This window comes from Rana temporaria, chromosome 5 (genome assembly GCF_905171775.1).
Source record: "Rana temporaria chromosome 5, aRanTem1.1, whole genome shotgun sequence".
Taxonomy (NCBI): domain Eukaryota; kingdom Metazoa; phylum Chordata; class Amphibia; order Anura; family Ranidae; genus Rana; species Rana temporaria.
In genome coordinates, this window is record NC_053493.1 from 227,223,521 (window position 1) to 227,240,433 (window position 16,913).

Sequence of the window (16,913 nt, forward strand, 5' to 3'; positions counted from 1 at the left end):
ACTGTAATCAGTGCTATAAATATGCACTAATTACTGTATAAATGTGACTGGCAGGAAAGGGGTTAACACTAGGGGGTGAGGAAGGGGTTAAATGTGTATACTGCTTAGTGTTCTAACTGTGGGGGAAGGGGGGTGACTGGGGGGGTGACCGATCTGTCTCTCTATGTACAAAAGACACAGATCGGTCTCCTCTCTCCCTGACAGCACCGCTGTCTGTGAGAGCCGGCAATGAGAAATGATCTCATATGTAAACATATGAGATCATCTCTCATTGGCCGCACAGATCGCCTAGCAAACGGCCACTCCGATTGGCCGTTCACGGCGATCTGTGATTGGCTGTGTCCAAGGGACACGGCCAGCAAATAAGTTCCCCGCTGCGCACTCGGGAGCGCGCGCGGGGAACGTGGAAAGGGGCGGACGTCAAATGACCGCGCCCCAGAGAAGTAGAACCACCCTGCGTCCGTAAATAGTCGTACGGCCATCAGGAAGTGGTTACAAACAAGCCATCAATGTACATGAAAAGAATACAACTTTAGAAGTGAAATATACAGAAAGCTATTTTGCCATCATACATATCACTGAATAACTTACAGTGTTGTCACTTACCTGACCTGGCTTTGCATTTTCACATACAAATGTATCGTAATGTTGGGCAAACTCTGGTGCATGGTCATTAATGTCCAGTATTTTAATATAGGCCTGTACATTTCTACTGAGTCTGGGATTTTCTGCAAAATAAATAAATAAAGACAACAAGTAACTTATACAAAATGTACTAATTATATACCAATTATGCAGGTTTTCTTTTTACAGTTAATACATACAGTATATAATTATATATATTTGATTCTTAAAAGCAATTCAAAAGTACACTGCTCCCTTAAAATGTGCTATAGATATGTTACCTGTTCAGCAAAAACTTATTTCGGAACATTAGACTGAGAAAGGATTAGAACCCTTGTTGGTTTTTATTGCTATTTGAGGTTCAATTGAGAGATTTCCCCAAACTTACTATTAAAATTGAAATGATTTCTTTAGAGAGGAATTGAGGGGAGTTCAATCACCAGGACACAGGCAGAGATATAAAAAATCCCTAATTTGCTACTAAAAAAAACAATCTTTATCAATACCTGTGTTGTTGTTTGGGATTTCCTCTTAATCCCTGTCTGGGTAAACTGTGAAGCCCCATACACACTATCAGTTTTCCTGCAGGTTTTTCCCTTCAGGTTTACCAAAACCATCTAATACGAGGTCAAACCTTAATGCCGCGTACACACCATCACTTTATGTGATGGAAAAAAACGACATTTTCTGTGAAGTAAAAAACAACGTTTTTGAAACTTCAATTTTCAAAAACGACGTTGCCTACACACCATCATTTTTTCACAGTGCTCTAGCAAAGCGAGGCTACGTTCACCACTTTTTTCCATTGAAGCTCGCTTCATAACTTCTTCTGGGCATGCGCGGGTTTAAAAACGTTGTTTTAAACGTCGTTTTTTGCTACACACGGTCAATTTTTGTGAAACAAAAAACTACGTTTTGAAAAACGACACAAAAAATTGAAGCATGCTTCAATTTTTTTTTGTCATTTTTCACAAGACATAAAACGACGTTTTCCCCCACACACGGTCATTTAAATTGTTTTTTTTTCATCACATAAAATGATGGTGTGTACGCGGCATTAGAGTTTCAATTCGTATGCATTAGGCAGGCCCTTGCATGGTAAACCTGAAGAGAAAAACCTGCAGGAAAACTGATACTGTAGTGTGTATGGGGCTTAACAGTCAGGCTCCATGCACACTATGCGCAATTTTGAAGCGTGAAATGTTTGGTATTAATTGACTTGGCGTAACATTATCTTTCACAATATAAAATTGGGCTAACTTTACTGTTGTCTTATTTTTTTATTCAAAAATGTGCACTTGTAAGAACGCTACGCAAATACGGTGTGACAAAAAGTATTGCAATGACTACCATTTTATTCTCTAGGGTGTTAGAAAAAAAAACAATATATAATGTTTGGGGGTTCTAAATAAAAAAAACTGTTTTAAACTTGTAAACACCAAATCTCAAAACGAGGCTCGATCCCTAAGTTGTTAAACTGTAGTGACTTGCTCTCTCCCTGACCAATGATAATTTTCTGCACTTTTCTGAGTTTCTACAGTTTCCTTTCTTACTACCAAAGTTTGCTATCACCAAATACATGGTTATTGGTCCATTTTATAGAATTTTGGGAACAGCTATTATTTGCTCCTCACTTTTCGCCATTTCTTTTTTTTTTTTTTTGTTATTTATGTTTTTATGGGAGTCTTGAAAATTAATGTGATTGTGTTTTTTGTTTTTTTTTACAAATGTGCTCTTGGGGTCAGCTGTCCTGAAAGAGTTGCTCTTTTATTTATTATCATTGCTATTCTCTACAAAATAAAAAGAAAATAAATCAGCGCAAAAATGACAAATGAACCCCTGTATAGCAGCTGAACACCAGGGTCAATAATCACAAAATCCCTGTAGAGAAACAAATACAGATGGTGCAGCGCTCAAATAAAATAATAAAAGATGAATAGAAAGTCCATAAAATCGCAGTACACCTCCAGTGAGTGCCAATGTATACAGACAGATGACTGTGTAGGTAACTTCACATGTGCTAGACACACATCCACCACCACATGAAATGGCCTCTCACCTCACCACCTGGACGCTTTGATTATGGAGGGTCAAATGCACTTTGGCCGGGATTCATAAAGGACTTACGCTGACGTATCTATTGATACGCTGCGTAAGTCCACAGATGCGCCCTCATATCTAAGCGCCGTATTCTTGAAACCAGATACGCCTGAATTCTGGCTCCATCCGACTGACGTAAGTCTCCTACGCCGTCGTATCTTGGGCGCATATTTACGCTGGCCGCAAGGGGCGCTTCCATTGTTTTAGGCGTCGAATATGTAAATGAGCAAGATACGGCGATTCATGAACGTACTTACGCCCGTCGCAGTAATCTACGCCGTTTACGTAAGGCGTACGTCCGGCGTAAGTTTACCCCTCATAAAGCAGGGGTAAGTCATGTTAAGGAAAGGGCGCGGGAACAGCGTCGTATTTTATGTCATTTACGTAAGTCGTACGTGAATGGGGCTGGGCGTAGGTTACGTTCACATCGTACGCATTGAGCCGTCGTATCTTAGGGAGTATATGCGATGTGATTCTGGGCATGCGCGCGCATGCGCCGTTCGTACGGCCATTCATTTACATGGGGTCACGAATCATTTTAATACAACACGCCCACTACCTGCCTACTTTGAATTAGGCGGGCTTACGCCAGCCCATTTACGCTACGCCGCCGTAACTTAGGGATCAAGTGCTTTCTGAATACTGGCCTTGCCTCTCTATGTTACGTTGGCGTAGCGCATATGAGATGCGCTACGCCCGCTCAAAGATACGCCGAGCTACGTGAATCCCGGCTAGTATGTGTAAATATTAGCAAATCCAGCAGTAGTAGAGACGTCACAGAGAAACCGATAGGTCATCCCAGGTCATGTAATAAACAAATGCCAAAACATAGTGCTCTGCGTTTGGATAAACGATTTAATTGTAATAAAAGATAAAAAACACTCACAATAAAGGCACCACGATCGGTGCCGATGTATACAGCATTACGTCCTCTATGGGCGGGGACTTCTTCAGCGGTGAAGGAGTCCCCGCCCATAGAGGACGTAACGCGTATGGAAGGAGCGTCATGACGTCACCCGCGGCTATCACTTTGCTCAATATACATGCTGTATACATCGGCACCGATCGTGGTGCCTTCATTGTGAGTGTTTTTTATCTTTTATTACGATTAAATCATTTATCCAAACAGAGAGCACTATGTTTTGGCATTTGTTTATTACATGACCTGGGATGATTTGCTGATATTTACATATAAAGCGCATTTGACCCTCCATAATCAAAGGGTCCAGGTGGTGAGGTAAGAGGCCATTTCATGTGGTGGTGGATGTGTGTCTAGCACGTGTGAAGTTACCTACACAGTCATCTGTCTGTCTACATTGGCACTCACTGGAGGTGTACTGCGATTTTATGGACTTTCTATTCATCTTTTATTATTTTATTTGAGCGCTGCACCATCTGTATTTGCTATTCTCTACAAGCTTAAGTAAAAGGAACATTTTAGTTTCATGGTTTGGAAGTTTTCTGAAAAGATTTTAAATGACTGTTATTTTTTTAACTTCAGTAGCATAATGTTCTAAACAGAACAAAGATGTCAAACTAAAAAACATTTCAAAATGAGAATGATGTATAATTTCAGCACTTTGTTCTGAAATAGATTTCTAATAATATAATGCAATCAATTCACACAATTGTATTTATTACTGTAGGAAAAAAATGTATATTAAGTAATGGTATGGTAAGTTTCCTAGCGTTGCGGTCTATTAAGCTGCAAAAGTAGGGCAAAAAGTACCCAGGATATTGCCTAAAGAACCAATTAATAATTTAGAGAGTATTGCATGTTTTTTCTTAATTTCATTTTCATATATAGAGAACATATTTTATATTAAGAATATAAATTAAAAAAAAAAACAACAACAAAAAGTTATCAAGAACTGTGCTTTATCTAAAAAACCACAGTGAGAATATACAGTAGCATTTTATTGTACACTTTTTGTGCATTTTAATAGTTTACAGATAAAGAATATTGTTTTTGAAATGTAACTCGCAATCAGCTAAATATTTTATTTAAAATGGTAAATAATTCATTAGATGGAACATTAAAAATAAATTATGTTATGTAACAATTTCAAAAAGACTTGGATCGTGAACCATGATTAACTCACTTGTTTCAGTTGCAACTATTGTGATGTTCTGCCATGGTGTTGATTCACGGTCAAGTGGTTTAGCAAGAATTAAAGAACCATTGCCTGTGTGTATATTGAATATTCTCTCCAAGTCTGTGTTACGGTCAATGCTATACCTGTAAGTAAGGTGCTGAATTATTACTATAATAAACAAAAATGTATCTTATGGCAAATATTAGACAACATAATGTCTCCTCATTTATTGTCTCCAAACAATTGTGGGTCAAAATACTAATATTCGTTCTAGTTCTTGTATTTAATAGAGATGACAAAACTTCAACACTTCTTAAAATAATCTTTGAATGTGATTCTACTGATATATATATAAGGCTCCTCTACCAGTGCTCAGTACTCTGAAAGGGTGGTGACATGTGCACCGTTTAGTAGACATGTGCACACTGAAATATTTCATTTCGGAATTTAGTTTTCGTCCGTAAAATACAATTATTTAGTTACTTCCAAAATTTGTTTTAATTAGTTATAATTTATTGTGTTTTGTTAAAAATGCATTTGTCTGAAAATCCAAATTCATTAACCTCCCTGGCGGTAAACCCGAGCGTGACTCGGGGTTGGTTTTTCATGTTAGGATCGGTAACCCCAAGTCACGCTCGGGGTGGACGTGCAGAGTGTGCAGCGGCGCGGCTTACCTTCTCGCTGGATCCACAGGCAAGTTACTCACCTTGTCCCTGGATCCAGCGATGCCACCCGCTGTGTGAGCGAGCGGGACCTCCTCGCTCGATTCACAGTCTCCCCCGTGTGCCGCCGATCTCCGTTCCCTGCGACGTTACGACGCACGGGAGCGGAGAACGGCGCCAAATACAAAAAAGTAAACAAACACTTTACATACAGTATACTGTAATCGTATAGATTACAGTACTGTATGTAAAAAATACACACCCCCCTTGTCCCTAGTGGTCTGCCCAGTGCCCTACATGTACTTTTATAAAAATAAAAAATGTCATTTCTGCCTAAAAACTGTAGATTGTCCAAAAGTGTCCCTTTATGTCAAAAATGGTTTTAGATCAGCTAGAAAACAGCGATAATAAATTATAATCACTTGCAGAATTGTGCGATAGCGATTTGTGGGGAAATTCGTCATAAAAAAAATATATAATGACAGCGACAATTCTGCAACTGAGCACATTTCAGTGATTTTGAGTTGATTACATTATTGAATAATTTTTATTATAATTATATTATTATTTGTTATAATTATTTATAATTATTTATTATATTATAATTTATAATTTTGTTTTAAAAAAAAATCATACCCGGGATGCCTACAAGACTCTTGCTTGGTCAGATTTAAGTGAGTTATTTCTAAAAATTACAGGCCAACAGTATAAAACGCCAAATTTCCTTGCAAAATAATTGTACCGCTTTTGGTACGTAATTCCAGACAGAATCATACCGCCAGGGAGGTTAAGGTTGAATCTGTCATTGAAGGCCTATGGTGTCTGTTGAATGTTCTAACGAAGCAGCTAAACTGTACGACACCACAATCTTAAATTTCCAGTCGAATGCTCCTGCCCACAAGCTATAGTAGAATTCTAGTGTTGTATGACTAGTAATAATTATATTTAATAATTATTATTACTAGTCAACCAACATTAGAATTCTTCTATAGCCTATGGGTGGAGCATTTGACTATAAATGTCCGTTTGTGGCGATCGTATGTTTTTAGCTGCTTCGTCGAATCTCCCTGTCTCTATAATGTTGAATCTTTTCTCTCTCCATGTCAAATAATCTTGGACTAATAGAGTTAGGTTAGGCATATTCGACCGCAGGTTCGTTAGACCGTCATGTCGAATCTTCTATCTATTTTGAACTGTTGTTGCAACAAAACAAAAATAAAGCATTTTTAATGTTGGATCTTTTGGATTTCGGATTCTGCACATTCGTTATCGTTTGTTAAATTGAAACGCGAAAATCCGTGAAATTCGGACGAAAATGCATTGGAACAAATGCACATGTCTACGGGATAGACAATTGATTTACCCATGCATGACAGTAGGCTTGAACATAACACCTAAATGCTTTCACTCAACAGATTAAAGTGGTTGTAGAGGCTAAAGGTTTTTTACCTCTACAAGCATGCACCAGTGCCCTTATAGCACATGGCTTGCTATTGGAGGCACTTGTCAATTGGGAGGAGCCAGGGGCATTGAGGGGGACCCAAGAAGAGGAGAGCCAGAACTGCTCTGTGCAAAATCACAACATAGATAAGTATAACCTGTTTGTTATTTCTTAAAAAAGCCAAACCTTTAATACCACTTTAATGTTCATTAACATGTTTGGACATTCTGAGGTTACATTAATCCAAGTTCCACTTTAATACAAGGAGCAGGCAGCTGTGAGCATTCCATTACTGAGCATGAACTTCCACTTGTTGCTCTGGTCTCACATTTGTTGCTCTGGAACCCCACTGATTTGTTCCTAATCAGATGATAACCATGGCAGCCAGTCATGGCAATCACATGAGCAATACGATGAATAAAACTAATTGTATGCCCAATTCTAGGCTCACCAGGTCTTTCCTGTCATCTCATTGGAGATTCTCTTTGTTTTGAAAGAAATCTTTATAATTTATTTTATAGTTTTTTTTTCTAGTCTCTTGTCTAGTTTTCTCTTCTTCCTCTGGCAATGTGTGAATCCTAAAATGCTGCAGAGAGAAAAATCAGGTAATGATGTTGTGCTACTCTCTTCTGCATTCTCCTGTGAGCTCCAGATGGAGCATTGATACTGGACATCATTTAATCCAGCAGAGATTCAGAACTAAATACAGTAGGTGAGCGAATGAGGAGCTAATGAGTTTACAGTGAATAATACAGAGGAGATGAGTAAAGTAGCAGGGGGGTGCTTTTTAAACAGCTCCTGTGAATCCATGTCTTTCATTCTTCACTAAGCAGGAATTGGGCTTTAATTTCAAAAGTGAAAAAAAAAACATATTACAATTTTATATTTGAAAAATATAGAGCTAATAATAAAAGCACAAGCATTTATTCAAACTGTGTACAATTCTGATACTTTCTTAACTTTTTCTTAAGGCAAATGGAGACTGGTGGTCTGAATTTGTAGAATTTAGGACCATGTTTGTCTTTATTACTAATGTTATTTTCAAAATGTTTATCACAGTTTGGGTTTGCCAATATCTTTGTTACTAAAGTCTTTAAAATTGTTTAAGTGGGTACATTAATCAGAGAGATATTGTTAATATATTTCCATGTCTTCCATGATTTATAAAATCCCACAATATTTCATACTGATTCCACTAAGTTTAGTCTAAAATTCAATTACCTCTAATAGTGAAGGTGTTTTACAGATCCACTAGTGTAGCTGTAGCATGAGATTTTGGGAGATTTAATTAACTGGGTCTCACACTGCCACTCATAATTAATTAACTTGACAGAAAACAATGCTGTTTGAATACTTCTTCTTGACTGTAGTCCAATAGTTGCTATATCCAAAAGACAATGGGATTGATTTACTAAATGCAAATAGACTGTGTACTTTGCAAAGTGCAGTTGCACAAGCTTGTCTTCCTCAGGAAGTTTGTTTGTTAGGCTTCATGTACACTGCTGCTGGTAAACACATGTTTAGGAGCAATTGGGTATTTTTTTCAGCTGCCCCTGAACTCTCTTCTATGCTATCAGTACATATACACAGGGTCGATTATAGTAGTTTCTAGGCAGTTGAGTGTAGAAACATTTGTGGAAAGCAAAAAAATGCATTCAGCTCAGATGTTCAGAGGCATTTACAACCTTCAACAGCTTGTAAACGCGGTAACTCATGTTTAGCCGTGTTTCGTTTACAGGCGTTTTTAATTTTTGACTAATTGAAAAAAAAAATGCTGCTAAACGCAAATGTAGATAAACGCAGCATGTGAACATGGTAAAACTGAAATAGGGTTTTCATCTTTGAAATTTTATTGCAAATCAGGGTGTTTTTTAAATCCCTGTGTTTCTGTTTGCCTGTGCCGTGGAGCCGTTTTTCTCTCCCCTTGTTTTCAATTGGGTTCATACAGGCACCATGGGAACACCGCCATATGGCTGTTTAATCAATCGGCCGGTTGATTGTGAACCCTAAGAGAAGAGCGCCATAAAGATACGAATAACGAACGGCGCATGCGCCGTCCCGTGGACGCATCCCAGTGCGCATGCTCAGAATCATGTCGGAACTACTCCCTAAGATTCGACGGATCACTGCCTACGACGTGAACGTAACCTATGCCCAGCCCTATTCACGTACTACATAAACAATGTAAAATACGACGGCTGTGTTCCCTGGTCCATATCTTAGCATGAGTTGCGCCTCATATATGGGGAATAACTTATACTTAACGTATCTCCCTCATTTCCATATTTGAATAGGAAATCAATTGGAGCGCCACTTACGGCCAGCGTAAATATGCGCCCATGATACGCCGGCGTAGGAAAGTTACGTGGGTCGGATGAAGCCTATTTTCAGGCGTATCTCAGTTTATGGGCACGGCGCATATATACACTTATGCGGCGTATCTCGAGATACGTCGGCATAAGTGCTTTGTGAATCCGGGCCACACACACTAAATACACTAAATACACTGCAGCTCACTGGATAATCTGCTTGCCTGCTGAATCTAAATGACACTCTCGCTCGTTTAACTCCAGCACCACACTGCACAGGGCCACCAGGGCCGACATGTGGGGCGTGAACTTAACACCCTGAGCCATAATTGGACAAAGGCACCCTGCCTTTGGCCAATTATGGCTCTCTTTGCTGACGGTGCTGTGATTGGCCAAAGCATGTGGGTCATAGTGCATGCTTGGCCAATTATCAGTCAATACACTGCGATGTCACAGTGCATTATGGGGCGTAATGCTCTGCCCGAATTTGGTGTGAATGCCCCATAATGTTCGAATTTAGATGGGGTGAACAGCCAATGTTCAAGTCAAACTCATGTTCATCCCTAAGTCTGGTGTCCATGAGCACCAAATTAAAGTGGTTCTAAAGGCTGAAGCTTTTATACCTTCATGCATTCTATGTATTAGTGATGGGCTTAACACCCCCTATTTTGGTTCGCACCAGAACTCCCAAACATGGAAAAAGTTCAGACCTAAGTTGTGAACTCTATTTAAGTTTAGGGACCTGAACTTGAAAAATTAAGTCCCCATTTTTAAGGACTAAATGTAATTTATTGGCCATAAAAAGGGTATGGGGGCCCAGGACATGTATCAATGCTAAATATGTTTTAAAAAAATATAGTTTTTACAGGAGCGGTGAAGTTAATGATGCTTAACCACTTAAGGACCGACCCACGTACATATACTGTGGCAGGGCGGTCCTTTACAACTTCCCGCCCAAGGACATCATATGACGTCCTGTACTTTCAGTGGGGATATCTGAATGTAGCCTGTAGCTATGCCCGTCGAATGACGCGGCTGGCGATAGTAACAGTTCTTATGTAGATGAGGCGGGGCCACCCGTCACGTGACCCCGCCCCCTTCTGACGCAAGGGGGAAGCCTGGAAATCCCCAGTGACGTAGCAGAGGGTGCGTCAGAGGGGGACGGGGTCATGTGACAGGTGGCCCCGCCTCACCTATATAAGAACTGTCACTAGCTCCAGCTGCATCATTCGCCAGGCTGTCTCCGGTGGAGGCAGGCGGCCGGCGATGCTGCGCTCTGGATCCCGGACCTGGATGATCTTCTCATCGCTGAACCCCAGCAGAGAGGAGATCACCCGTCGCTGGATACTGGCAATGTTGGAGTGGGAAGCGAGGATCAAGAGTGGATTACCACCACTGGATTTTTTTTTAAAAAAAAGGACTTTTTACCACGGTGTGTGTGTGTGTTTTTTTTACAATTCTTTACACTTCCTTAGTGAAATGGTAGGGGTACAATGTACCCCATTACCAATTCACATAGGGGGGGGGCAGGATCTGGGGGTCCCCTTTGTTAAGGGGGTCTTCCAGATTCTGATAAGCCCCCCGCCCGCAGACCCCTTACAACCACCGGGCAAGGGTTGTGGGTATGAGGCCCTTGTCCCCATCAACATGGGGACATCCTACCCATGTTGAGGGCATGTGGCCTGGTACGGTTCAGGAGGGGGGCGCTCTCTCGTCCCCCCCACTTTTCTGCGGCTGGTCAGGTTGCATACTCGGATAAGGGGTCTGGTTTGGATTTTTGGGGGAACTCCATGCCATTTTTTTTTATTTCCGGTGGAGTTCCCCTTAAATCAACACCAGACCTGAAGGGTCTGGAATGGATATTTGGGGGGAACCCCACGTCATTTTTTTTTAAATTGACGGCGGGGTTCACCTTAATATCTATACCAGACCTGAACGGCCTGGTAATTTAATTTGGGGGACCCCCACGCTTTTTTTTAATGAATGAATTCTCTCTGAATTGCTGCAAGTGATTTTAAAATGATTTTTTTTCCTTCAAAAATGACATTGCTCCTTCAAATCTTTTTTTTTTTTTAAAGATTCTATCGAATCTTTTTTTTTTTTTTTTTTAAGATTCCATTGAATCTTCTTAGAACATTCGACTGACACCATAAGCCTTCAATGACAGATTCGGACTAATGCATTTTTTTAAGAAGAAATAAATAAATAAAAACGAATTTCGGGAGTAACAAAATAAATTTATTTTTTGGAAGAAAATGAAATTCCGAAACAAAATATTTCAGTGTGCACATGTCTAATAATTACCTGAGCCCTATAGCAATCCAGTGATGTGCACAAGAGCAGCAGCTCTCTGCTCTGTCCCTCCTTACAGTGCAGAGCCATTGGCTTCTGCTGCTGTTAATCAAACTCTGTGACGAGAGAGCAGAAATGTTTTCCTTTGTACTATTGTACTTTTTATGAAATCTATATTCTGTGGAGTGTGGCATTACCATTTTCCAACTGCCCACAGTATATATACATGTCATTACTTTGAAGTTTAATACCCTGTACAATTTTTTTTTCTGTGGGCGATTCAGTGTCTTCTAAAAGTGATCCTGGTGGGGGATTCACCGCGGGATCACTTTTAGAGGTGGTGGGAGAGGTGACCCCTTCACCCCGCTTTCCTGGCGTTTTTGAGTTTACCAGTGTTGTCTTTAAATCCAGAAGCAATCCGATCTGACTGATAGATAGGCAGGAAACCGCATGAGGGCATAATGGCCCCCACTCAGCTCTATGCCCTTGGAGGACCGAAGTGACCTCCGACACCAGTTCCGATTCTTAGGCAGAAATTATATATTTTTTTTTTTTTTTAAGTCAAAGTGTCAAAATGTTTTAGTCTTTTTTGGGGTTTGGGGTCTTTTTGATAAAAAAATAAATAAATAAAATAAAGGGACAGTGGAAAAATAAAACGTAACAAAAATAAAATAAAAATGAATGTGTCCCATTTAAAGCGCCCCGATCCTTCCATGTTTGTGTGCAGAAGCGATGCATACATAAGTCACACCCCCATATGTAAAAGATGTACAAACCACACATGTGAGGTATCACTGTGAGAGTGAGACTAACCCATCGTGTGTGGGCCCCATCTGTTTTTTATCCATCGGTTAAAAAGTAGGAACTTGTTTTAAAAAAATTTGATGGTTAACTAACCGATAGAGGTTCCTTGGTTCCGTTCCTATTGAATGGAGCCAAGGCACTTATACCTAGGAACTGGAGAAAAAAAGAAGCGCCCTCGATTGGAGAATGGTTTCAGGAAATAGATAAAATGAAAATGATGGAGGAACTGTGGTCCTTACATACTGACTCCAGGCCAAGATATGATGTGATCTGGAGGAGATGGAGGGAGTACAGGGACTTGGGAGGCCAGGGGGGGGTGAGGTGGGAGGGAATGGAGGGCAATAGAAGGGGTGGGATGTTTGGCCTTCCCTCCCCTTTCCTTTCCTTCCCTTTTTCTGTGCAATTCAAGCATATACACATAATGGTAACTATTTTTCTAAAATGACTGTCTCCTTTTCTTTTTTTCCTTACACTTTTAGGATATACACAATATACACAATAAGGGGAAATTATTCCCCCTATAATATTTTTTTCTTTTTTTTCACTTCTCACAATATAGGGGAACTTGATCCCCCTTCTATTATATAGTCTTTTTTTTGTGTTCACACTTTAATTATATTCACAATAAGGGAAAATGATTTCCCTTATAATAGATTGGTCTTTTTTTTTTCTCACTTCTCACAATATAGGGGAACTCGACTCCCCTTCTATTATATAGTTTTTTTGTTTTGTTTTTATTACACTTTTAGTATATACACAATAAGGGGAAATTATTCCTCCTATAATATTTTTTTCTTTTTTTTCACTTCTCACAATATAGGGGAACCTGATCCCCCTTCTATTATTTTTTTTACAAAATCCCCCCTTCTATTATATAGTCTTTTTTTTTTGTGTGTGTGTTTGCACTTTATTTTTATATTTAATTATTTCCCCTATAAAAGATTGTTTTTTCCCTTTTTTTCCCCCTCCCCCCCTCTCCGGGTCTCTGTGCCCTGTCCCTGTATCCCCCCCTGAGAATATGTAGGAAGTATAGGTCTGGGTGCGAAACAAAATCAGCTAAAGCATCCCCAAGGGTTGCGCCATTGGATTTGAACTTCCCCTTTATAGTGCCGTCGTACGTGGTTTACGTGACCGCGTTCTGACACGATCGTTTTTTGAAATGATGGCGTGTAGGCACGACTGATCATCAGTCAGCTTCATTGGATAACTGATGAAAAAATCCATCAGTCCGTTTTCATCGGATGGACCGATCGTATGTACAGGGCATAAAGGTGGAGCTGAAAATCAATTTGACATGATGACTGGTAATCGTGCAATGCAATAAGATAAGTTTGCTTAACAGTCAAAGCAGAGATAAACACTGTAGTGGAGATAGACCCAAGGTTCAAGAGGGTGGTTGTGGGGAATGCTTCCCACAATTTATGAAGGTCCAGGGAAAATAAACTTTGCTGAACACATTTTCTGCCCAGAAAAAAACATTTGAATAAAAAGGTGTCAAAGTCCTCTGAATGGCAAGACACATGGACTGTTCTTCAGAAATAGACTGGTATGCTGCTGCTGCCATATGGGGATTTTACTGATGAAACAGACTTAATAGTGTACAGTGGACAACAAAATAAATTAATATTGAACACTTTTTAAAAAAGTTTACAAGGTTGAAATTATTAACAGGGAGGGTAAAGAGTGCCTATGCATAGTATGCAGAAAAGGACCAGTGTGATCACAAGTATAAGGTGCTTTACTTTGGGATTGTCACAGTAGAGCCCAGTAGAGAATTAAGGTGGGGTACAGAACAATTTAACAATTGAGGCACAGAGTAGTGTGCTTCTCTAGAAAGAAGGTCAGTGGTGACAGGGAGGGGCTCATTTAACTAAAATCTGGCTAGTAGTGTAGCATTTGGGGGGGCAACCATAACGTTGAGTGACCTCAACGACTCTCATAACACCTCTAATACATATATATACCACATGTAATGAGCACAAAGATTTGAAACATGTAGAATGATATAAATACAATGGTTGTTTGGACACATGGACATGTTGAGTCATATTCAGAGGTTGCTCAGAGAAAATCGCTTTACATGTTGTGCGTGTTGATGCGCTTCTTCAGGAGCTTGTGTATCTAATAGACATGTAGGAAGGTATTATAAGAATACATCATGATATGCAGAAAAAACATAATTCTATGTAAATAAAAAAATGGTCACACTGGTAAGGCTCAACAATGCATGCAGCACAGAACAGGCAGCCAAAAGGGGGGGGGGGGGACAAGAATCAGGGCCCCCCCCTGTGGTGACATATATATATATATATATATATATATATATATATATATATATAGCAAGGAAACATATTGCAAACAGTATTTGATTGAACACAAGGCCAATATGTATTTCATATTATAACAAGTGGATACTTACATAGTTGAAATGTTTATTTTAAAAAAATAACCAAATGTAGAGACTATGAATACAGGCATTCCCCCTTTTTTAAGTACACAATGGGGTTTATTTACTATTGCTGGAGAGTGCAAAATCAGGCTCACTACTGCATAGAAACCAATGAGCTTCAGGTTTTATTACCAGGCTTAATTGAACAACCTGGGGTTAGAAACTCCTTGGCTTCTATGCAGAAGTGAGCCTGTTTTTTCACTCTCCAGCGATAGTAAATAAACCCCATTGTGTACATACCAAGTGGGGTATGCCTATAAACACGGGTCAAGAAGGTTGTCCCAAAGCTTCAAAAGAAAAATCTATAAAAAAGAAAAGGAAAATGTTTAATGATAACATGTGTGTACATGCATACATACAAGCCCAACAAGGGCATACATAGCAGCACACACACACTAAATTCAAAACTACAAGTATTGTACAAATAGCCATTTGGTTTAAGAACTTGTTCAAACGAATTGAGTAGACAAATTTTGAAAAATGGAAAAATGGCTTACCATAGGCTCAGTGCAGTGAATGGCTGATAAATATCACAACCATAAGGGTTATGATGTACACAGTTATCTACACCGGTGGAGTAAGTGAACTGAGGTCACTATTTATTGTTGTAACAGTAACCAGCGATGTCCAATGGTAGAAAGGAGAGTGTTTGACTAAAACACCCAACACCTAATAGCCAGGGGAAAAAGAAGAGCGAGCAATAAAGTATTGATGGTTACACCAACATAGCTAAAAGATAGAGAAAATACGAAAATAGATATGTTTTATGTGCCCCACTAGACTTACCTTTATGGACAAGGCTGTGGTAAATTGTAGAGAACAAATAACCGCTGATAATCCGCCTCTGCTGCTACTGCATTGGCCATTCATCACCTCGTTAGCAGCGTTCCTCGGCGCATGCATGGCAGCCTGTGGTCCAGGTCGGATACCACACTTCTGGTTTCCGGTTTGTGGTGAAACACTTCTGGTTTCATAGTACCGAAACTCTCACTGTGTTCATTCAGAAAGGGAAGGGGCCAGTGAATTACATTATATGTTCCCCCACTCATCCTGAAATATCATCTATGTGTGACCACTGCAGTAGCCAATGGGAGAGGAGGGAAGCCAGCCATGCTGTGGTAGATGACACCGGGTAGCAGGGGGAATCTGCACTGCAGGGAGTGATTAGGGTGTGCCTGGGCACACCTGGCACACCCTGTGCGCACACCTATGGGTGATTTGCTGTTTTAGTCAAACACTCTCCTTTCTACAATTGGACATCACTGTTTTTTTGGTGGCCTGTTCATGCATTGTTAAGCCTTACCAGAGTCACTATCTTTTTATTTACATAGAATTATGTTTTTTTTCTGGATATCATGATGTATTCTTATAATACCTTTCTACATGTCTATTAGATACACAAGCTCCTGAAGAACCACATCAACGTGCACAACATGTAGAGCGATTTTCTCTGAGAAACCTCCGAATACAACTTAACCTCTCCACGTATCCAAACCATTGGATCTATATCATTCTATGTGCTTCAAATCGTTGCGCTCATTACATGTGGTATATATATATATTATATATATATATATATATATATATTATATATATATATATATATATATATATATATATATATATATATATATATATATATTATTATTATTATTATTATTATTATTATTATTCAGGATTTATATAGCGCCAACAGTTTGCGCAGCGCTTTACATCAGGGAAGACAGTACAGTCACAATACAAATCAATACAGGAGGGATCAGAGGGCCCTGCTCATTAGAGCTTACAATCTAGAAGGGAGGGTCAAGTGGAACAAAGGGTAGTTAGCTGTGGGGGATGATCAGATGGACTCAAATGAAAATACAGTTATGTGTGGGAAGGGTAGGCTTCTCTGAAGAGGAGGGTTTTCAGGGATCCTCTAAAAGCTGATAGAGAAGGAGATAGATGGATAGATTGGGGTAAGGAGTTCCATAGGCTTGGAGAGGCTCTAAAAAGTCCTGGAGAGGAGCATGGGAGCAGGTGATGAGAGAGCTAGAGAGTAGGAGGTCTTGAGAAGAACGAAGAGAACGTACAGGTAGGTATTTAGAAACTAGGTCAGTGATGTAGCTGGGGGCAGAGTTGTGGATGGCTATGTAG

The 16,913-nt window shown here is 39.7% G+C and overlaps 1 protein-coding gene across 2 annotated transcripts in view; it reads right to left on the bottom strand.

The window, feature by feature from the left end:
• LOC120940616 (cadherin-9-like) overlaps nt 1-16,913 on the bottom strand; it is a 253,777-nt gene that overhangs the window by 35,487 nt on the left and 201,377 nt on the right. For both annotated transcript variants that reach the window (XM_040353569.1, XM_040353570.1), the window contains exons 7-8: nt 4,827-4,963; nt 607-728 (exon numbers count right to left, since the gene is read on the bottom strand). In XM_040353569.1, the coding sequence (XP_040209503.1) occupies nt 607-728; nt 4,827-4,963 (259 nt within the window). The remainder of the gene's footprint in view (nt 1-606; nt 729-4,826; nt 4,964-16,913) is intronic.